General features: G+C 42.9%; 1 protein-coding gene across 1 annotated transcript in view; it reads right to left on the bottom strand.

Annotated features, from left to right (window-relative positions):
• KIF1B (kinesin family member 1B) overlaps positions 1-22,493 on the bottom strand; it is a 138,950-nt gene that overhangs the window by 6,300 nt on the left and 110,157 nt on the right. The window contains exons 30-43 of the mRNA XM_044914382.1: positions 22,185-22,314; positions 21,832-21,994; positions 18,421-18,511; positions 16,628-16,746; positions 15,949-16,004; positions 13,708-13,816; positions 12,290-12,356; positions 11,406-11,490; positions 8,668-8,773; positions 3,893-4,007; positions 2,881-3,014; positions 2,046-2,107; positions 707-852; positions 57-296 (exon numbers count right to left, since the gene is read on the bottom strand). Of these exons, the coding sequence (XP_044770317.1) occupies positions 57-296; positions 707-852; positions 2,046-2,107; positions 2,881-3,014; positions 3,893-4,007; positions 8,668-8,773; positions 11,406-11,490; positions 12,290-12,356; positions 13,708-13,816; positions 15,949-16,004; positions 16,628-16,746; positions 18,421-18,511; positions 21,832-21,994; positions 22,185-22,314 (1,623 nt within the window). The remainder of the gene's footprint in view (positions 1-56; positions 297-706; positions 853-2,045; positions 2,108-2,880; positions 3,015-3,892; positions 4,008-8,667; positions 8,774-11,405; positions 11,491-12,289; positions 12,357-13,707; positions 13,817-15,948; positions 16,005-16,627; positions 16,747-18,420; positions 18,512-21,831; positions 21,995-22,184; positions 22,315-22,493) is intronic.

Below are 22,493 nucleotides of genomic sequence, written 5' to 3'. Positions count from 1 at the left end.
AGCTCACAGGAGTCTCACGGTGGGAAAATGCTCAGCAACGAGGAAGGGATTCACACCTTGGTAGCCAGCTCCTTCTCTCGATCCACCAGGCTTTCAATGTCTGTCGAGTCGTAGCCGCTGCTCTCACTGGGGGTGATGGCGCTTTCAAAGGTGGTGGTAGAGATCTGAGAGGAGATGCTGGTGGAGGTGCTGAGGGTCCCACTGCTGAGGCTGGGGGACAACGAGTCACTCAGGGATTTGGGGATGCTGTCACCAAGTCTCTCACGCAGCAGCAGGAAGTGGCGAGTTTTTTCCACCTAAGAAGATCAACACAAATGCCTCAGCAAACATAAAGCTTGTTAAGATTCTTTTTTTAAAGATTTATTTGTTTGAGAAAGCGAGTGTGTGCACATGTGAACAAGGTAGGGAGGGGCAGAGGGAGACTGAAAGGGACAGAGAATCTTTAGCAGACTCCCCACTAAGCAAGGAGCCTGACATGGGGCTCGATCTCATGACCCCAGGATCATGACCTGAGCCGACAATAAGAGTCGGACACTTAACCGACTGAGCCACCCAGGCACCCAAAGCTCGTTATCTTAATAAGCAAAATATGCCTCCATCATAACTGAAAGCTGAAAAACCAAGATCACACAGAGAAGGTGAGTGTGACTGATACTTTGGGAGTCGTGCTCCAGAGTTCATCTGAGCGTCTCCTGCCCTTGGATACCTCGTGAAGGAGCTCCAGCTTCTCTAACTCCCACTGGTGCTCCAGGATGAGACTGTCCCCGCGGGGCCGCCAGCCTGCTAAGTTCTCTTCTCCCCGCACATAGGCCACAGACGTATCCAAGATTTTTCTTCTCCTCCTCTGCATGCCTGAGACAAGAGGAAATAATTTTTTTTCAGAGAAAAATCTGGTCGCATTTTTAGCTCAAAACAAACTAGTAATTCATATACATGGCAAACCAACACAGTCAAGATACAAGGGATTTTGATTATTAATAAAAATTCATCCCTTTTCCCTCAAAGCAATTCTCTGAACTTCTTTTAAAACAGAGTTTTACATTCTTTGATAACTATGAAGACTACAATGCAACTTTAGAAAATGCCCAAATTATTGTGTTAAGTGAAAATATAGAAAGACTGACTAGTCTGTACCCTATGGTTCCAAATATATAAAAATACACCCATATGAAAAAAGTAAGAAAGGACCACCTCTCCACCCCCAACCACACCCCACATTCAGGAGCTTAATTGGGACTGCAGATGACAAACAGCTTCAGCCCCATCATTTTCCATTAATTTTAAAAAATGTTATACTGTTTTTACATATCAAAGACACAAATTAATGTTAAGTAAGAAAATTTCTCAAGGATGTATCCGGACACTATAATTAGCTGCTATTGAGACTTGGATTCATACTCAAAATTCTTATTTTAATCTAAATCTTACCTGTGGGACCTGACCTTCTTCTGTATATGTTCTCTAAAATGAATGACCAAACTCACCTTAATCAAATGTTTTTTAAAAACCCTGACTTTTGTCCACGTTCCAGCTTATAAACATAGAACTACAAAGGGCTGCTTAAGGCCACCAAGCTAGAGGAACAGCAGCAGGCCAGAGAGACATCAAAAAGGACACAGCACAGATTCAGTTTAATAATTTGTCTCCCGAGAGCACAGGAACTTCGAATTCTAGCTTGACAGCACCTATTAAGTTACATTTTGCCAAGATATCTTTGGTGCTAACGTGGAAAGGGAAATGGTTATGAAGTTTGCCAAGCCAAATTCATTCTAATAGACCCAAATTTTGTTATAATATATTGCAACCTCGTGACATTTTGTTCAATACAGTTTTTATAACTGTTTTTGCAGGTCACAAACCAAACAGTGTTGTAACTCAGAAAAAGGTAACTCTCATCACCACCAAAAAACTGGCTTATAAAATAAATATACCTGGTTTCTAAAAAATTTTCTATCTATCCTACATGGGTAGGATAGATTTTTGACATAATATACTCCAAACACAGGCAAAGATAACTATCACCTCCCCAATCCATACGGGCTTACCTGGACTACCCGTGTCTGCCATTTTGCATAAACTGAGTTCATAAATTCCAGTGACTCGATTGCTATTCGAATTAAAACAAACAACTGTTTAGCTTCTTACAGCACAAAAACAGGAAAATCTCAATTCCTTCTACTTAAAACACGGTCTCCTGTGTAGGGACTACAGCCCACCCTCAAATATAATTACAGACATTTCTTATTTCTTTTCTTATTCTGAACTTAAGAAGTATATTTTTCCTAGAAGGAGTTTGTTTTCATCCCAATCTTTTGAATTACTTCAACAGGAGGACTAAAATTGAACGATAAACTCAAAAGTTTATAATACAAATATAAAAAATAAAAATCTGCCTTACCACAAGAGAAGAGATGAGGGGGAAAGTCTGACTAGAATGAAACGATGAGCATCAAATTTGGGGGCATGTGATTAGGAAGGGTACTGAACCTTCCACGTATTAGTAACACTTATTAGTTAGGCTGGATAGTGAGGCACAGTAATCCCTGTATTAGTCTTGACGTATTTTGATATACCTTAAATAGGAATAAATCTTTAAAAGAAGAAAATCCCAGTGGTAATCAGTTAGAATTAATGACATCTGAAAGAACATTTAGTCCCTGCAAAATTGTTCTGCGAGTGCTCACAATGTAATACTCCTTCCTTCCTTCACACACTCATGTGTCCATCAGTATTGCAGTAAATGCCAACACTCTGAAGTTACTGCACTCCTGGTATCAGGTTGTAAGCCAACCCTGAAACAGCAGGCGAGGGACACCGAGGGCTCAGCTGCTTCTGTAGGGGGCAAACAAGCTGGAAGCTACATTTGTCTCAGAAACTTACGAGTCTGGTGACTTTGAGTAGCCGCTGCCGAAGAGGCTGCGCAGAGAGCGTGGAGGCGAGATCTTGGCATCCCGGGAGTAGAAGACCATGCACACGTCCTTGGTGATGACCGCCGGCTGGATGCAATGATCCAACTGAAAGCACAAATGAGTGGGCTCCATTTAAATGCAGACAGAGCGTCTGTGGCAGGACTCTGTGCACTAGCTTAGTCGGAAAGCTGGTGGGGGCCGGAAGATTTACCCAGAGGTGGGGGCTGGAAGATTTATTTCAGCTCTACCAATTACTTCAACAGCAGCTCGGCAGATAATGTGTGCAAGACTAGGTCGTAGTCCTTGCAGCTGCTTTCTTTTCCCCAATTTTTAAAAAACTTTCTTCTGAAATAATGGCTAATAGTTATTATTTATTATGGGCCAAGCACTGTTCGAATGCTTTTGTATCTGACCTCTCTACACCTTTCTGAGGTAAATGCCATCATTACTACTCCTGTTTAAGAGATGAGGGAATTGAGGCACAGAGAGAGCCCCTGTGGAAGGACATGCTGGCAGTAAGTGGCAGCACCGGAATCCGAACTCAGACAGGCTGGTTCCAGGGTCTGTGCCGTTGATCACTACCAGGCTCTGCCCACAGCCGCAAAAACAAGAGGCGAAGTTTTCTTTAAATTGTATCTTCTTTGAAGAAGGCGATTAGGTTACTAAAACTGAAGTTATAATAGAAGCCATATGACTTTAAGTTTATTTATTATTTTTTTTAGTAATCTCTACACCCACTATAGGGCTTGAACTCACGACCCCAAGATCAAGAGTCGCACGCTCTTCTGACCGAGTTGGCCAGGCGCCCGGTCGTAGGATTTTTGTGATTACGTAGAGATGAGGAACAGAAGCGAATACAATCAGAACAGTAGCCAACAGTTGACAAAAAATGCAGTCGAATCTTTCCTCCTCATTTCTTGTGGTAATCTGCCCACTGTTCAGGCCTAGCCATTCATGGTGATTTAGGTTCAAAGTCTCCTCACCTCTAGGTACGCTGACAAGGTCATATAGATCTTTTCCCCATAGGGCGTCACTCGGTTCAGAAGAAGAGAGTTATGGAGGGAGCTGTCCCACACGGCCTCGAAACGGTAGAAGGTCCTGAGGTCAGAAAGGCAAGAGGGAGTCATCCAGAAGAAGTGAAGTCACCTTAGTCCAGGTTCTCTGTCAGTAACACTACCGAATCCTACACCAACAAACACTTGGAATATACTGAGATCATTTAATGACACGGTGGAGCCTTTATCCCCTAGAAGAAAAAGATAGGCCCCCAGTCTCTCGCCCCACCCACCAACCAGCAGCACTTAGCTATGCTTTTTTTTTTTTCTGGACAAGCCTGCTTCTCTGCCTATAAACATAAAAACAGATCAATCAAAGAGATTAAGATTGCCTGTGGACAGAAACTAAAGGAAGAAAGCCTAAGTAAGCGCCTCCGCAGTCAACAAATAGGGCAGGAAGCAAATCCTCAGGAGCCTGCAATCCTATCTTCACATCCCAGTCCAGTTCCGCTGTGCCTTCGAAATGTCACAAACACCTGGGAGGCCTGACAGAGAAAACAGGCAGAATAATTTAAGTACAGAGAGTCTAATTTTAAATAAAAGAACAGGAGGCTATTCTTAGCTGATGTTTAAGTAAAAGAATGATTTTAATACCAAAGCTGGCTAACTACTATTTGTTACTTTTCAAAAAAAATCCACATGAAAAGCAATCTTCCGCTTCAGTAACAACTAGAAGCTTGACTTAATAAGCACCCAGAAACAGTTTTTTAAGTTGTTCTAATATCTTCCTTTTCTCCTACTGGTAAAGCCCCACAGACCTGACCTGACATCCGTTCTGCCAGTTCTGCAGCATCGTCCAAAGCACTGCACTGAGTTACAGCCCAGCTCCCAGCTCTGCCCGCAGTGCCCTCCACCCCCACTCTGGCCCCATGACAAGTGTCTACTCTGCACAGTGCACGTTCCATCACCACTGGCTCACACCCAGTTCAGCGAGAAAGACTTTCTGCACACTTTGCTTCCTTCTACATTCCTCCTTGCTCCTTCCCAATAGTAACCTTGCTATTGCTGTCTTTTCTAGATTTCCTATAACAAATAACTTCCCTAAATCAGATGAAGAGAGATGGGAGAAAGACTTCCTTCACTACTGAACCAGGATTTTTTTTCCACCCCAAAAGAAGAAAATAGATGAGACAAGCAGCTCTGACAGCAGAAAACAGAAATGTTTAAAAATAAACAACCTATTTCTCACAGACTCAGCTTCCCAAATAGCCGAACTGGTCTCTACTACCTCACAGGATAAAACCAAGAAAACAGTGAATAATTATGCAAAGCTACAGAGCAGCAAACCTTCAAGCTTCTGAAAGAGAGGACAGACAAGGAGAAGAGAAGACCCAGGCTGAGATTTCGTATGAAAGGAGGGGGTGTAACACTCTAATTTGTAATCTAGCAGAAGAAAAGCTGAAGGTGCATAAGAATAAAATGGACAAGAGTTTAGTAAATGGGATGAGAAAAGAAGCGCTCTACCAATCACTTAAGAAGCTGTATGTGAAATTGTACACGCATCAGGAAAAGCCAGGGCACAAGATAAGGTGCTGCTCTATCCTAGGTCTGCATGGGGAAAAACTACTAAATTAAAACAGTAGTCTAAGCAACATAAGACATAAAGCATTCTGATAAACTAGAATCTTTATGTGCAAAAAAGCAAACAGAAAATACCTAGGAATATCCTTATCAAGAAAGAGCCTGCAAAAACACAGAAAAGGCTTTTGTTAGTGCAGTTGCGGAACAAAAAAGTAAAGGAAAAAAGAGAGAAAAGCAAAAGAGAAAAAAGTATATAAAAAAGGACAAATTTGCTATTAAGCAAAGTGAATCCAAGTGGACAATTAACAGAGAACTCCATGGGGCACAATTTGATAGACAGCTTACAATGACATGGGTCCCTCTCCTGAGACATTTAATTAAGGAAAATGCTGGGCACAGAAGGGATGGTGAACACCACCTCTATTAACACCTGTCTGCAGGTGACTCGGTACTGGAAATGGTAGGAAGCTGCTGTGGAGTGAAGGGAAAACCAAGTCAATTAGGTAACACATAAGCAGGACTGGGAAGAAGAGCAGCAATGGCCCTTGTGGGCTACACATCCAATGAGCACGCCGGAATAGCTCTCACAGATAAATGTACATCACACACCCAAACTGCAGTTCTTTAAGTTCAACTTCAAACATTAAACCTTAGGCAAACAGAACAAAAGCTCTCTTAACGAAATTCTACTTAGCAACTTGCCAAATTAACTTATGCTCTCTGTATTTCCTAATATAAAAAAGGATGTCCATTTTGCAGTGAGCATCCTAAACTAGTGGTATCTCATATGCCAGACAGTTGGCTTCTAAGAGCTGAGTATTGTGCTTATCAAGTATCAACAGTATTTGGTCCTGAACCTGTTTATACAGTTGTACTTATTATAATCATCTAATTTAATAAAATATTAGGCAAATCCATGAAACATGAGGGCAAAAGGAATTTTTGTTTAGTGCGAAACAAAACTAAGTTTAACTTTATTTATTTATTTGGAGAGAGAGGTGAGAGCATGAGTGAGCAGGGGGAGGGGCAGAGAGACAGAATCCCAAGCAGGCTCCATGGTCAGCACAGAGTCAGACACAGGGCTTGATCTCACGACCTGATCCAAAATCAAGAGTCAGATGCCCAACCGATTCTGAGCCACCCAGGCACCCCAAGTTGAATCTTTTTAAAAGATGTGATAATGCTGAGTTAAAAAACACCTGTTAAGTTTGGGTATGATCAGTGTAAAAAAAAAAAGGGGGGGCAAATAATAAATTTTAATGATAAATGATAAAAAGTTTAAAGGATTTTGCATTTAGATTCTTCACAGGTTTCTAGTTCTTGTTCCACCAAACTAAAAACCAGATGATGAATTATGGGCATGGTTTTGCAAGAATAACAATCAGAAGTTCAATAAATGAGCCTACAATTTAAGGAAAGGCTTTGGCCCTACGGTAAGAGCTTGACAAGTTAATGTACGTTTATATAGCTTAAATTGTTTAAAGTACGTATCTTTTTTATTATACCTAACTTTAGCCAACTTTTTTGATTAATTAACTCTAAACTTCTCCTGTGAAAGAAGCTGCTACTAACAAAAGCCAAATTAATCTACAGCGTCTGACCCGTAGCTGGGTATGAATCAAAGGACTTTTGAAGGTTACTCTAATGCAGGCAACCAGCATTTGAACCAAACATCATTGTTCTGTGTATTTTGCTAAGTATTCTAGGGAAATTTAAGATCTATTTCTCATAGTTGCCAAGAAAATATGGTGAATGCCACCTGAATATCTGCTATCAACGTCCAGCTGGAGAGAATACCATGTGGGGTTAATGTTGACTTCAGAGAAACGGCATTCTTCACGATTCTGCCCAGGAATAGATCGGGCAGGGCCAGAGCACGCTTCTTTACCTCTGCCACCCCTCCCCTACCGGCACACCCTCAGATTCCTTCCCTCTCTCTCACAGTGCCTGCAGCTCCACCTACAGGCAAAAAGCACATAGACAGTTGCTTTTTTTCCCTCTTTTTATGCAAAACTGTAACACAAGGAAACAACGGAAAAAAATTAATCCTGGCCCAAACTTCTAATCCTGTTTCTGCTTTCTGTCTCCTTTTTCCTCTCCCTCTTTCCAACACAGATGTGAGCACGTTTTTCAGGAACAGAGAGGGGTATATAGAAGTCCTCCTGTAATGCAAAGGCCACATCAGAACACAGAGCCACCTCTGCTCCCCAGCCCTTGCCACATAAAGGAGTGGGGTCTGTGCACAGTGACTTAACTCCTTTCCTGGGGACGGAGGGGGGCCCCAAGAGATTTATCTCCAGTCGGACATGGGAAAGCAGACTGGCTATGGACTTTATGCACTGTCATCACTTGATTATAAAACGGAATTTTAAGGGAAACTAATTTAAAATTTAAAGTAAAATTCACTATTTATAGCAGACAACCTTGTTCAGAAGAGTTTATATGTATTAATTTATCACCTTTATGAGTAAATAAAAATGAAAAGCAAACACTGAGACTCCTGGAGCCTCTGCTGGCAGCAGCCAAAGCTAAACACAAGACGGTTCGCTATGCCTCGGAGGGCGTGTTTCCATGACACTCAGGACCAACAGACCTTTCTCCACAGCAACCCCTTCATAGGAAAACACTTAGCTCAGCAACAATTAATTTGTATTTTTAAACCCTTGGGTAGCATGCTGCATTTTCTTTTTCTGTTCTTGTCTCTCAGACTCTGTTACATCTACTCTAACTCCACACAGGACAGAACATTTTCATTCTTTTTTTTTTTTTTTTTAAAGATTTTATTTATTTATTTGAGACAGAGAGAATGAGAGAGAGAGAGCACATGAGAGGGGGGAGGGTCAGAGGGAGAAGCAGACTCCCTGCCGAGCAGGGAGCCCGACGCGGGACTCGATCCCGGGACTCCAGGATCATGACCTGAGCCGAAGGCAGTCGCTTAACCGACTGAGCCACCCAGGCGCCCCAGAACATTTTCATTCTATACGGATAACTGATCCACATACACTGATCTCTATTTATTTACTTTTGGAGAGCAGGGGTGCAGGGAGGAAAGGGATGTCTGAAGTGAGAAAGGAATATGTTTCTGCACCCGAACAGCAGTCACTGGGTGAAAAAGGAATCTAATGGGGGAGCATCAGCCCCCAGAGTGTGGACTCATCGGGCTGCATAGGGGCCCTCCCTACCTGCTGGAGTTGTGGGAGGACTTCAGGTACTTGGCGGAGATAATATTTAGAGAGAGGATGGCATCAACCGCAGCCTCATCCACCTCAGCCTTATTCCTGATCCGGCCTACAAGGAAGAATAAACAAACTAGGACAGGGGTACACTTAAAAACACAAGGGAGATTCATTAAGCCAAAGAGAAACTTTTAAACCCAGGTACCTGCAGGTGCTGGAAGGTCACGTGGCTCACCACTGAGTGGTCTCTCACAATCCACGTCGCCTTCCACTTACTTCCCACATTTAGTCCACTGTGAAACCTGACGGACTCTGTTCAAAAAGTTTCTCATATTCATCTCAACTTTAATTTCTGATACCACTGCCTGCTCACAAAGGTCATCCCCTTCCTGTCTGGAACACTGTGGTGGCCACGGCACTGGCCTCCCGGCTGCTCACCTCTCCCCCTCTCCAATCCACCCCGCGCTCACTTTACATAAACTTCTTTAGCCACCACCTTCATTATACCACTTTCTTGTTCAAAATCCTACAACCATTTTCAAATTAACACTAGGGGAACCCTAGGGGATGTATGGCATAGAGGTCAAGAGCACAGCTTAGGGAGCTGGACTGCCTGGGTTCAAATCTCAGCTTCAACACTTTCTGGCTGTGAGGCTTAGGCATATTGCTCAACCTCTGAGTCTTGGTTTCCTCCTCTGTGAGGTGGGATTAACAATTCTTCCCTCACATGATTGTTACAACCACGTTATATGTTTGTTATGTTATATTAAATAAACTAATATTTCTAGAGCATTCAGAAATGTACCTGTTACAGAGTAAGCACTACATAAATGTTCAAAAAAAAAAAAAAAAAAAGCTTGAAAACCACTGCCCTAGACAGTAGAGTGTAAAATCTCCCTTCTAAGGGTTCTTAGTCTAGTCCATAGATACTCAAAGGGTCTGTGTATAGAATTCAGGAGATCTATGTGCTTAAATGGGAAAAAAAATTACAACTTTATTTTCATACACTTCTGACTGAAATTTGGCATTTCCTTCAATTATGAAAGGAGAGGACAACCCACAGGAAAATCAGCAGTACCTGTGACTCTGTCCACAGTAGAAATCATAGAAGTTTTCATATCATACTAAAGTAAAATATCCTGACATTCATTACACTCTGAATGATAGAAATCAGACCCACTGCTTCTTTAATGCATTTAATGCATTAATATAAATAACAGGGTTTTTTTTTAAAGATTTTATTTATTTATTTGACAGAGAGAGATCACAAGTAGGCAGACAGGGAGGCAGAGGGAGAGGGAGAAGCAGGCTCCCTGCTGAGCACGGAGCCTGATATGTGGCTCAATCCCAGGACCCTGGGATCATGACCTGAGCCGAAGGCAGACATTTAACCGACTGAGCCACCCAGGCGCCCCTAAATCACAGTTTATATTATAAATCTGTTTAGTATTTGAGAAATTTCAGTACCATTAGTTCCCTTTGTAATCCTATGTACAGTTGACCCTTGAACAACAAGGGTGTTATTGGGTGTGAACTGCAAGGGCCACTTATACACAGATTTCTTTCGATAAATACAGTTAGCATTGTAAATGTATTTTCTCTTCCCTCTTCCTCTTTTTTTTTTTTGAGAGAGTGCACATGCGTGAGCTGAGGGGAGCAGAGGGAGAGGGAGAGAGAGAATCTTAAGCAGGCTCCAAGCCCAGCACACCTGACACGGGGCTCAATCTCACGACCCTGAGATCATGACCTAAGCCAAAATCAAGAGTCAGACACTTAACCGACTGAGCCACCCAGGCGCCCCCTTACAATTTTCCTAATAACATTTTCTTTTCTCTAGCTTTTTAAGCATATAGTATATAACGCATATAACATACAAAATATGTGTTAATTGACTAAGTTATTGGGAAGGCTCTGGTCAACAGTGGGCTGTTAGCAGTTAAATTCTGGGGAGTCAAAAGTTAAAAGTGAATATTCAACTGTGCTTATTCTAACCTCATGTTGTTCAAGGGTCAACTGTACTTTATTTTCTACATTTAAAAACATAATTCTGAGGCTTCACCACTGTCAAAGGGGTTCATGGCAATAAAAGATTCAGAACCCTGCCTTAGACTCTAAAGCTTACATGGTTTAGCCAATTTTTTCTTTTCATCACGCAACCCTGGCCATGGGTTTCTAGCCATTTGCATTTTAGAGACGTTCCTGACTCTCTTACTCAAGATGTTTCTGTGTGTGGAGAACAAAACAAAAGAGATGAAAACGGATCCTTTTTGCTGTTAATTCTCAGCACAGATCTTTCTCACTTGCCCTCACACTTACTCATCAAACTGTTTTGTTATTTTTTTAAAAGTATATATATTTATTTAAGTACTCTCCACACCCAGGGTGGGGCTCGAACTCAGGACGTTGAGAGGAAGAGTCGCACACTCCACCAACTGAGCCAGCCCGGTGCCCCAAACTGTTTTAAACATCCATAGATTGTCTCCTCAACGAAACTGCAAGCTCACAACGAGCAGAAACTTCTCTTATGCCCTTTCTGAGCCTCTAGCACAGAACCATTCCCACCGTAAGAGAGTAAAATAAAGATTGGTTGAATAACATATCCCTAATGATGGGGGCTGAGAAACAAGAGTAGTTTCAAAGTACACATGTTCTCCACACTCTGTGTTTTCCAGTACTCCTTCCCCACATTCCCCACGCTCCTCGAAAAAGCCTGGCTCCAACCTCAGCCGATGGAATGTACTCACCTACCACCAGCTCACGAACATCCTTCCAATGGAGTTCACTCCCCTTCTCGTGGATGATGGTCACTGTGATCCTTCGCTGGATGCCCTAGGTAACGGAGCAGGGTTGCAGTTTAGCTGGCACAATCTATGACTTCTGGACTGTATGGTGTAGGGCTGGGCAAGGAGAGGTCTGGAAAGAGGGGGAAACGCTGCCCCACTGTTACTCTAAACAAAGGGATTTAGGTCAGGGGATGAGGAAGAACCAGGTTCTGACATGGCTTTAAGAACAGATGACCAGATCGTATGACCCAGAATATGAGACCCTCAGCTCCTATGCCCACCTGGGTTATAAGCATTTTTATTTTTAAGTAATCTCTACACCCAATGTGGGGCTTGAACTCACAACCCTGAGATCCAGAGTCACATGCTCCACAGATTGAGCCAGCCAGGTGTGCCAGTCAAGCACTGTTGAGCACTGACTGAATCTACCCTTGATTTACAAAAGGAGGACCTACATTTCATGGCCAGATTTTTAGTCCACTGCAACTTCCATCCTCTATCTCCATTAAGAACTTTCAACTGTGAAAGCACAGTTTCCAAACATGAAAACTGTATATAAGAAAATAAAATTGTTTAAAATGACATGGGAGCTGCACAAATTATAATAATTGAATAAAACAAAGTCTTTTTCAAAATAGGTCCTCTAAAATATATTTATATACATAAGCAAGGGTATAATATAAGCCAAGGTCTGAGGAAGAAACATTAAAAAACAAACATACAAAAAAAGAAGGACAAGGTCTCTTCAATCCCCAAATCCACTTAAAATGAAGAGGAAAAGCAGAGAGACAGAAAGAGCTCTGTATCCGTCCTTCCTAGGCCCTCTCTGGCTCCCTCGTTAGTACCTGATGGAGTAAAAACGTCCCCTGGCAGGGCAAGCCTGCTGTGTGGTCAACCACAGCTGGGATGTACCTATAAAAATAGAAATGCACAAGAAAGCAGTTAGATGGGATGCTTGTGCTGAGTGCCACCTCATCCGCAAGGTCCTCCCTGTCGCTACAGCCCCCATGGTCTCTGTTTCCCGTCTTCCTCACCATCTGGGCACTTCATCACATACTCATTTGCATTTAATAAACCTTTTCGCTTATCCACACCACATCACCCTCACGTCTAGACCGAAGTGCTCACAGCACGGTAACATCCTTTGGCTCCATCCCATCCTCCTGCATGACAGATACTCCATAAATAAATGTACAACTGCAACAGGAGGTGTCAGGAGGGAAGAAAGGGATCGTTTCAGATTCTAGGTAGTGTTTAAGAATCAGAAAGCAATGAACTCAGTAGACACTATTACCACTGTAACTATGTCTCCCTCATGATGCAAGTTATAAACACATTATAGATCTGTCTACGGAAAGTACAATTTCTTAAAGCAATGTCACTATTGACAATTAAACACAGGACTGATGCAGCCATACTCTCACACAGAATAGGAACTCAAAAAATGTTCCATGGAGCTGATCATGATGGCGGTACTCAGCATTATAAACAGAGGATCATCAGGGTAACATTTATTCCCTACCCCTTACATGAACTGATAAAGCCCCTTGCCTCTGTTTCGGAATGGGATCTTTTCTGTGTGTTTTTCCAAGAGCATTTTAGAGACAACTGTGAACAACAATTATTTTCACCACTTACTCTAACACAGCTCACCCAGAGAAAGTAAGCTGATGTTGATTATTTTGATCTAGGTCAACAATCCTCAACTGGGGGTGATTTGCAATGTCTGAAGACATTTGTGGTTGGCACACTGGAGGGCCGGTGTTACCGGCATCTTGTGGGTAGAGGCCAGGGATGCGGCTCAATATCCTACAGGACAGCCCCCCCATGACAAAGGGTTATCCAGCCCAAAACAGTGCCGAGGTTGAGAAGCCCTAGTCTAAAGAATCATTCTGCCCCCAATCCTCTCACTGAGATTATTAAGGTTAAAGTCCTGACTATATTATGTGCAATATGCTTCTGACTCCCTTTGCTTTGCTGCTGACAGAATCCACTCTGTAAGTTTTCCTTCCTCATACAAACTGCCAGTCTCCGTGTTCTTGGCTGTTGCTAATAAGAAGGCAAATTATTATTCTGGACAGTCACTTCTTTGACAAACATCTAATTCAAAGAATAATGCCAACACCACCAAAAATTCAATTCAAAACTGGAATTCAACAGTGACAATGATTCTTTAACCTGAATAAGAGGCGACTCAAAATTACATTTTTTTTTATTTTGAAAAACTTAGCCTTTGTTTAAAAATTTAGAAAGTTGGACTTACTCTCCTGTAGGCTCCAGTTCACTGATCTCAAACCAAACCAGAAGATCATACTTGCTCATGCTCTGGCCAAGGCTGGTTTTGCTCATGGTGTTTAACTTGGTGGCTGGAACTTTTAAAAGTTTTTAGAAAATATCAAAATATGGTCCCAGTCTACTTAGTAAAAGCATAAGCTCTTCAAGGACACACTTGGGAAAGGTAACAAGAGTCGGGGTGAGATTTCAACGTAGAAGACCTAGATAAACGTCACCATCAACGACATCAGTGCCTCTAAATTCAGAGAACTGGGAAAATGGAGAGTTGGTATCTTTCTCCCTCTCACCAAACAGTATATCTAATAACAAGAAAACAGATTTTGTGCAGAGTAAATGTACTCATAAAACCATTCAAAAACCTTCCTTAGACTCTCCTATTCTGTGGCATGTTGAGCATGGAAATGATGTGGGAGAGACAGTGTGGGCAGAGCCTCATACCTCACAGGGTCTCCTCAAAGCTGGAGTGCATGAGGGAAGACCCATGCTCCAGCCCAGTGGTTCCCAAACCTCCCTGCACATGGGATCTTTAAGCAGAGCCCAGGCAATTAAATGACAATCTCTATGGGTGGGACCCAGTCCTCTGAGAGGACTGAAACCCTTTCAGGTGATTCCAATGTGCCCATTCTCTGCTCAGAACCTGGGAGCACTGGAATGAGAGTCCAGTGACTTGGGATCTACTACTATTCAACCGCTGACTACTAGGCGACTTTGGTTGAGTCGCTTAATCTCTGGAAGTACGTCTCCTCATCTACAAAAAGTAAATTAGAATATTTAGCCTGTAATCTTGAAGAGGTATCATGATGACCCACTGACACGAGGGATCTGGAAGGGTCTCATGACTCACACAGCCCTAGTCAAATGTTAGCCTATTTGCACTATTCACTCCAGCTGAATTCCACATGAGCTGGTGCTGCTAGTCAAGAAAAAATTAGTGTCACTGATTCTGGCGGTCATCTGAGGGCCAAAAAGCAAAATCAGAAGTATTAAAAACAAACAAACAAAAAAACCCCAACCCACCCACTGGTAAAAATCTTTAAAATTAAAGAACCATTGCAGAGAATCCAAGTGAATAAACATAAGGAGATTCCACAACCCCTCCCCCCGCCAGGGTGATGTGAAAGAGCCTCAAGGAGAGAAGGTGTGTCCTCACATCTCTCCCATGGAAACGTATTCTTGCCAATGTGCTAGACCCTAGATCCAGTTCAAGCAGCAAACAGCAATGCCAGTATTTCCTACACAGAGAGCCAGGCTTTAGGCTAAGCCCCTGAGGATGGTTCTACACCTAAGGCAGAGCTAAGTCAGCTACTAACCATCTCGTTTGGGTGCCCTCTCACTCTGGCAGCCTGGCACTGGCAGAGAGAGAAAAGACGGCCCTGGGTCCGCCCCATCCTGGAAGGTGGCAACAGCGGAGGAAGCAAGTGCGTTGGCGTGCTCGGAAAACGCGTCCAACACATGCACATTCACATAGTCAGCTATGAGAAATCGAACCAGTTCAATCTTTCTCTCATGGTCTGAAGGCCGGATGGAGAGCAGGAGTACAGAGGTGGACAAGTACGGGGGGGGGGGAAGGTGGCAAGTGGGCAATGAGGAAAAAGGATGAAAATAAAGAAAAAGCAAAACAAGATGAATGAACATGCAGAATACATTTGATAAGCAAAGAAATGCCCAGTCACCCAACAGTTAGAAGGAGTTACATATAAAGCAGAGAGATTTAGGAACAGGTATCGTGATGACCCACTGACACGAGGGATCTGGAAGGGCCTCATGACTCACACAGCCCTAGTCAAACGTTAGCCTATCTGCACTATTCACTCCAGCTGAATTCCACATGAGCTGGTGCTGCTAGTCAAGAAAAAATTAGTGTCACTGATTCTGGCGGTCATCTGAGGGCCAAAAAGCAAAATCAGAAGTATTAAAAACAAACAAAAAAACCCCAACCCACCTACTGGTAAAAATCTTTAAAATTAAAGAACCATTGCTTATGGTTCTTTAGGGAGCTTATCAAAATCTGCAATAAGAAGACCAGAAAGTTGGCAGGGAAGGAGCCCTATCGTTTCTTACTTCTTATTTAAATCAGGAACCAAGAATTCCAGTTCCTGCTAGACACGGGAATATGGAAGGATGCACAGGAGTGGAGCGGGCATGTAAAAATGATTTCTGTCTGAAAAGCCATCCGAATAAGAGCCCCGTCACCCAGAGAAGGGCTCACCTGGCTTGGAGAGCGGCATGGGCGGAGGGAAGAAGCGACGAGATGGCTGAGGCGGGCTGCAAAGGAAGGAAACAAAGTTCAAGGCTGAGAAAGGGTCTCATGTTGACATTAATGGCATGTTTAAATCCCCTCTAGAAACAGATCATTTGCACTTTCAGATAAGGCATAATATCAGACACCAGACATAATCCCACATAGTCAAACTGAGGCTCAGATATTTTAATGAAAGTCCCCTGTGGGTCCTAGCTAATAAGTGAAATATGAGAAATTTTCTGTTAACACTGACACTCTGCCATCACCCAAAAGCCCCCGTCGTTGCTCTCTTCACCAACTGTGATGTCTCCACTTATAGCTCATGCTTCCTGAAGTTCTGGGTAGTGAGGAACAATTACACACAATCCTTGTGTCTTATCACCTCACTTTCTATCCTGTTCAAAGTCTCTTCCTACAAAAGAGATGGTACGCCAGGTTAGCTGGGCAAAATTCAACGTGCTTTACCTATAGTTAGTGGTTCCGTGGCTTAGAAAAAAGGTGGTGATGTTTCTAAAGAGGGAACATCAGGTAACAGAGAAAACTGTTCTTCAGTTATCTTAATCCCTTAAAAGATTTCTTCCTTCCGGACAAGTGGCAGTAAGAGTAACAAGAGCAACAACAGAATCTTTGCTTATCTGGTTCAAACCTGTTAAGTTCCTGTCCTTGCAGATGAAGTGGGTGCTGCTGATAATGCCCAAAGACTTCAAACACTATCGGTTTGGTTTTGATATAGTCCACAAATGATTCAGTGACCTCCACTGCAATCTAATAAGGAATAAAGCCAAGCTAGATTAGGGAAAAATTTACTATAACAAACACACATGTTTGCTGCAATCAGAACTTTAGCACTTTTGAGGAGCCAGTATGAGCTGGGTATTTGACTCAGCAGGCCTCCCACACCAAGACAGGGGCTCCTCCCTGGTTTTCATTCTAAAGCAACTTCACCAAGCTCCAGGCCTTCAAGACCTTCCGTCATCTGCCCCACCTGCTGCCCTTCACACACTTACTGTTTCGGCACAAATTCACCTGTTGCTCCTCTTGCCTGTGCTTCGCTCCCCTGTCGTGCCTGGGGACTGGACCAGGCAACAGCTCTGCCTGGAAGGCCTGCCCCCGTCTCTGTGCTTCTAAGTCATTTCCATACTTCAAGGCCCCCATTTAATAGTAACAACAGTGAGAAAAACATGACTGTTGACCAGGCACCAGGTACAATACCAAGTTTGACCCACCTTTTCTTATTACACTATATGCTTCAGGAAGTTCCCCACCTTTCTCCACCCAACATAACTTAAATTAATGGAAATTTCCATTAATGGAAATAACCTTCCCTTCTTTCTACTCCCTTTGCATTTAAGGAATACCTTTCTGGATCGTGTGCTACTGCTGTTTAAATATTCATTTTATTTCCCCTAAGCTCTTCGGGGGCATGATCCTCTGTGATTCATCCTTACTCCCCAGACATGTCAGGCACAGTCCTTGTGCACATTATCCCAGTGAGTATTTATCAGATACGTGCATGCTTATATTCATGCAATTAAACCTAAAGAAGAAAAGTTTTGTGTTTGCTGTTCCATTTTCAGTGTTGTCCTTTCTGCCTGCACTTTAGAGAGTGGATATGGTTAGCAAGAGAATTAGAGTGATTCATGTCATGGTGAAGATCCTCGATACCAGAGCCACATTGCTCTGGGCTTAAACCCCATCTCTGCCTCTTCCTAACTGTCCCCTTGGTGAGTGACTTCAACTGTTCTGTGCCTGTTATCTCAGCTGTCATATGGGGGTTATGAGGGTCTATACTATAAAGGTAAGGAGTAAATGAATGAAGACACAAAAAAGGCATTTGGAACAGTGACTGACACGAAATAAGCTCTCAAAGAATGTTAGCACCCAAACAGAGTTTGGGTGACCCTTCCTAGAAGAGAGAGAAGGCCAGTTGTCTTATTCCACAAATGAGAGCTCTAAGGGGCACTCATGGATTCATCATACTATCAGCTGCAAGGAAAAGAGACTGAATCTTAATTTAGCTACAAAAGATCATTTTAATTTTTTCTACAACTGAGCAATCTAAGTATCTTATAGTTTAAAGGACAATACATTAACTTTAACAAAACTCATATTAAATGCACTTATTTTTCTAGGATGGAAACACTAAAAACAACTCACTGCATTCAAACTGATGGAACATTTTATTGGCAGCCCAACCCCCACACACTCATGGGGCCCACTGTAACTCCGAGAAGGCTGGCCACTCAGTCCACTGAGGATTACCTCACCGCTCTGGCCACTCCCTCCATTGTCTATTTTCACCACAAAGCAGCTTGGATAATCCTCCTTCCAGGGCTGAGAAAGCCAAAGGCCACCCACACAGGATGACTGCCTAACACTGGCCTCTCAGACAGCCCCCAGACCTGCAATGCGTTTGGCAAAAACGTCCATGTCACTTACATTCTGCACGTGATAAAAGCCCAGAGGACTTCCTCTGCCGTTGTTTTTGAGGGGTTCAGTGGAGAATGCTTCGTCATGGCGATGCAAAAAGCTTAATTAAAAAAATAAGACACATGAACTTCGCATCACACAATTTCATCAAGATCTATGTTTTAAGAACCTGACTTGGAGGGGTGCTTGGGTGGCTTAGTCAGTTAAAACGTCCGACTCTTGATTTCAGCTCAGGTCATGATCTCGGGGTCGTGAGACAGAGGCCTGAGCTGGGCAGGGAGCCTGCTTAAGAGTCTCTCTTTCTCTCCTTCTGTCCCCTCCAACCACCCCGCTTAAAAAAAAAAAGAACCTGACTTGGAAAGAAAGCAGCCTACTTAAGCACAGTCTTTAACTGAACCAAGTAATTTGTAGTTCCTTGTAATAATACATTTTCCATTATCACTCAAACAGTATTTTAGATTTTATTTCAAAAATGACTGAAAGATAACTGACCCTGACCACTTAGCTATGTGGACACATATGCAAGAGTATCTCAGAGAGCATCAAGAGTGAATTCAGTGAATTCCTGTTTCTTTGTAGGAACATTTTTTACTGAGAATAAAAATTATGAAATCATTTTGTGCAGAAAAGATCTGGCAGATTCAAGCTTCCATAAGGTAGTATGAAAGCCTGTTAGTGTTCTTACCTAGGAGAGTCTCTGATGACCTGCAAAGATTAGATTTAAATGTCACCTCTTCCAGGAAGTCTTCCCTAATTCACCCAAACAGTTGTGTCTTCCCACAGCACTAGGGACCCATTTCTCTTCAATAGCAATGGTTTCACTCTTTTTTTTTTTTTTTTTTTAAAGATTTTATTTATTTATTTGACAGAGAGAGACACAGCGAGAGAGGGAACACAAGCAGGGGGAGTAGGAAAGAGAGGAGTAGGAAAGAGAGAAGCAGGCTTCCCGCCGAGCAGGGAGCCCGATGCGGGGCTCGATCCCAGGACCCTGAGATCATGACCTGAGCTGAAGGCAGTCGCTTAACCAACTGAGCCACCCAGGCGCCCCGCAATGGTTTCACTCTTTATGATAATGTATTTATATGCCTGTCTCCCCGAAAGACAGCGAGTATCTCCTATAGTTCTCCAGATATAGAAGATACTTCTGAGATACTTGTGAGGCAACAGACTATGTTTATTTATTCTCACAGATAGTGAGTTTTTACTTCTCTCTCCCTCCCTATTAGTCTGAAATAAACAGAAGTAGAAAATTAAAGAATACTGAATACAAAGATTTACTCCCAGACAGAAATATCCATCAGAAGGACATCCCACACCCCACAAGAGAAAAGGGGGAAAAAGGGAATACTTTGCATAGGGTAGAGAAACCAGGATTATGAACTCCCTGTCTTCCAAATCAGTTCACTGAGTCTGAGGACAGTGGAGTGCTCTTGTCCCACATTCCCCATCCCAGATGCCACCTGTTACGAGCACCGAAGCAGTCTGTACTACATGTACCTTCTTCTATTCGCTTTCTTTCCTCTCATTCTTCTTACCCCCCGCCCCCCTCCTTTTTGTTTTTGTTTTTTTTCCAAGATTTTATTTATTTGAGAGAGGGAGAGAGCTCATGAGAGAGCACGACCCAAGCTGAAGGCAGACGTTCAACCAACTGAGCCACCCAGGTGACCCTCTCCTTCTTGTATTTCTTACTCTTTTTTTTCCTCTCCAGACCATAAGCTGTTTATGCCGGGGGCATTACTTGATTTGTGATCTACACTCCTCCAATGCTCTGCTTAGAGCAGGTACAAATATCCTGGGGTTCCACAATGGTGATGCATGAAATCATTCATACTGCCCGACAGCTGCGTCTTCTCTACACAGGCCAGATGAGAGTTTGTAAAAGCTCAAGAAGAATCTGGCCCTTCTTTCAATATGAGTCAACATTCCGTCTTCTCCACAGCTGACACCAGGTGGAGATGCTGCTCTCTTGCTGGAGATTTTAGGACAAAAGATCAACGTAACATTACTGGCATTTCACATGCCAGTTAACCAAGTAGGTCTTTTCCATAAAATATTTCAGTTGCAGGGCGCCTGGGTGGCTCAGTCGGTTAAGCCTTCAGCTCAGGTAATGATCTCGGGGTCCTGGGATTGAGCCCCACGTTAGGTTCCCTGCTCAGCGGGGAGTCTGCTTCTCCCCTTCCCTCTGCCCCTCCCCCCTGCTCATTCCCTCTCTCTCAAATAAATAAAATCTTTAAAAAAATATTTCAGTTGCCTAACTGGTATAATAATGAAAGCTCAAAGCAACTGGATCATCTAGCCAACTCCATCCCCCAACGTTAACTTAGGGCTGCTAGTGAAAACACACTGAATGGGCAAAATCAACACTGGATAGATAATACTTCAACAACAACTGTGAGTCATAGCAAATTATATTATTGGCTTACTATGCAGTAATCACATTTGATTCGGGACTTGGCTAAAATCTCCATAAAGGCAGTGCTTTGTCAACTGTATTAGGACCCCTAGAAGGCAGGGAGGCACATTCTGAGAGGGATGGCAGAACTCTAGAGCAACCTCCTGGTGGCGCCAGGGGCCAACTGCAGACTTCAGGAAGGAGGCTCATGAGACAGCACTGTCTTGTACTGTGGCCCTTCATAAGTACTAAAGAGATCCACTGATGTCTGGAGGTATTAAAACTTAAGACTGTCAATAAAAGTGTTTTCCAAGGGGGGGTCATGAGAAGAAAAACTCCAGAGTTCCAGAGGGTTATAGGATAGAAAGGGCTTGTAAGTGGCTAAGGAATGAAACCTGTCATATCTTTTCTACATACTATTCTTCAGTTGACGTGGAATTTTACTCTAATTTATTTGCTTTTTTTCCCCCCCCAAGTATTGAACAGGCACAATTGGTAGCTGGATAATTCATGGCCTTCAGACTTGTTTATTAGTAAGATATTTCCCCATGAAGAGCATTAAAAAGATGAATAAACAGGCTTATCTACATCCGATCCTATATTTCCAGCAGAGGAGGACAGGCCACAGTGTCCAGATACAGAAGATACTCCTGAAATATCTGTGTGGTCAAAATGGCAATACCAGACTGCTTCCTGTTGCTTTTTCGGCAGAGACAATACAGAAAGAAATGCAAATGCTTGGTAAAGCAGTTGACAAAGACCAACTTACACCAAATTACTCCCTATATAAACCTCTTAGCAGGATACATGGTCACACTCCTCCCCATAGCAAATTCTATTTCATACCATTTTAGGTTTCTGGTTCTTACTCCCCCCTGGAGTGAAGAAAGTTGTTTTATTTCGGAAACTGGTAGTAGTTTCCCTCTTGAGAGTGTTAACACCTCACATATGTAAAGTAAAGCACTGGGTGGTGCACAAAGGATGTCACCTGGGTCAACAGCCAGGTAGGCAGGCAGAGGTGGGCTTACTTGAACTGACAGAAGATATCTGCATACTCGGGGAGGATCCCACTGGCCTGTAGCACAGTTACTCGGAAAGTGAAGGCACTGCCCAGTTTCAGGTGGTTGCCGATCTCTTCAGAAAACCCTTCCATGACCATCTTACCATCCAGCAAAGTGCCTGACTTCAAATCTAAAGAGGGTCAAATGAACACACATATGGTTCAAATATGGCACAGAACACCTTTCAAAGAGGAGAGAGGAGGGCATTCTTTCCATTCCTAGTCAATGAAAGCAACTATCTCCCTTGACGGTGGTCAATATTTTGCCCTCTTTGAGAATGTCCCCAGTCTCCCCAGTCACAGTAAACTCTGTCTACGTACCCAAGTCATTCATTCGATTGATTTCTTCTGGAGGAGTGATGACCTCAGAACTCTGACCCTGTCCTTCCACAATCCTCAGTTCCTCCAAGGATAGACCAGAACGAGTCATTGCAACTGAAGAAAAGTCATTCTGAAAACAAGGCAGGAACAGGTAGATGATCAAGTAGCACAACAGCTTATTTCCCTCAATCTCCTTACTTAATGTCTATTTGCCCAACAAGCAACAGTGACTGGAAAATTATGTGGATTAAGAGCTGCCTGAGAAAAGGCAATACAATAAAATATAAGTCATGACCTTTACCTCTGTAA

The sequence above is a fragment of the Neomonachus schauinslandi genome, chromosome 4 (assembly GCF_002201575.2).
Source record: "Neomonachus schauinslandi chromosome 4, ASM220157v2, whole genome shotgun sequence".
Classification (NCBI taxonomy): Eukaryota; Metazoa; Chordata; class Mammalia; order Carnivora; family Phocidae; genus Neomonachus; species Neomonachus schauinslandi.
This window is presented reverse-complemented; position numbering and strand designations above follow the sequence as displayed.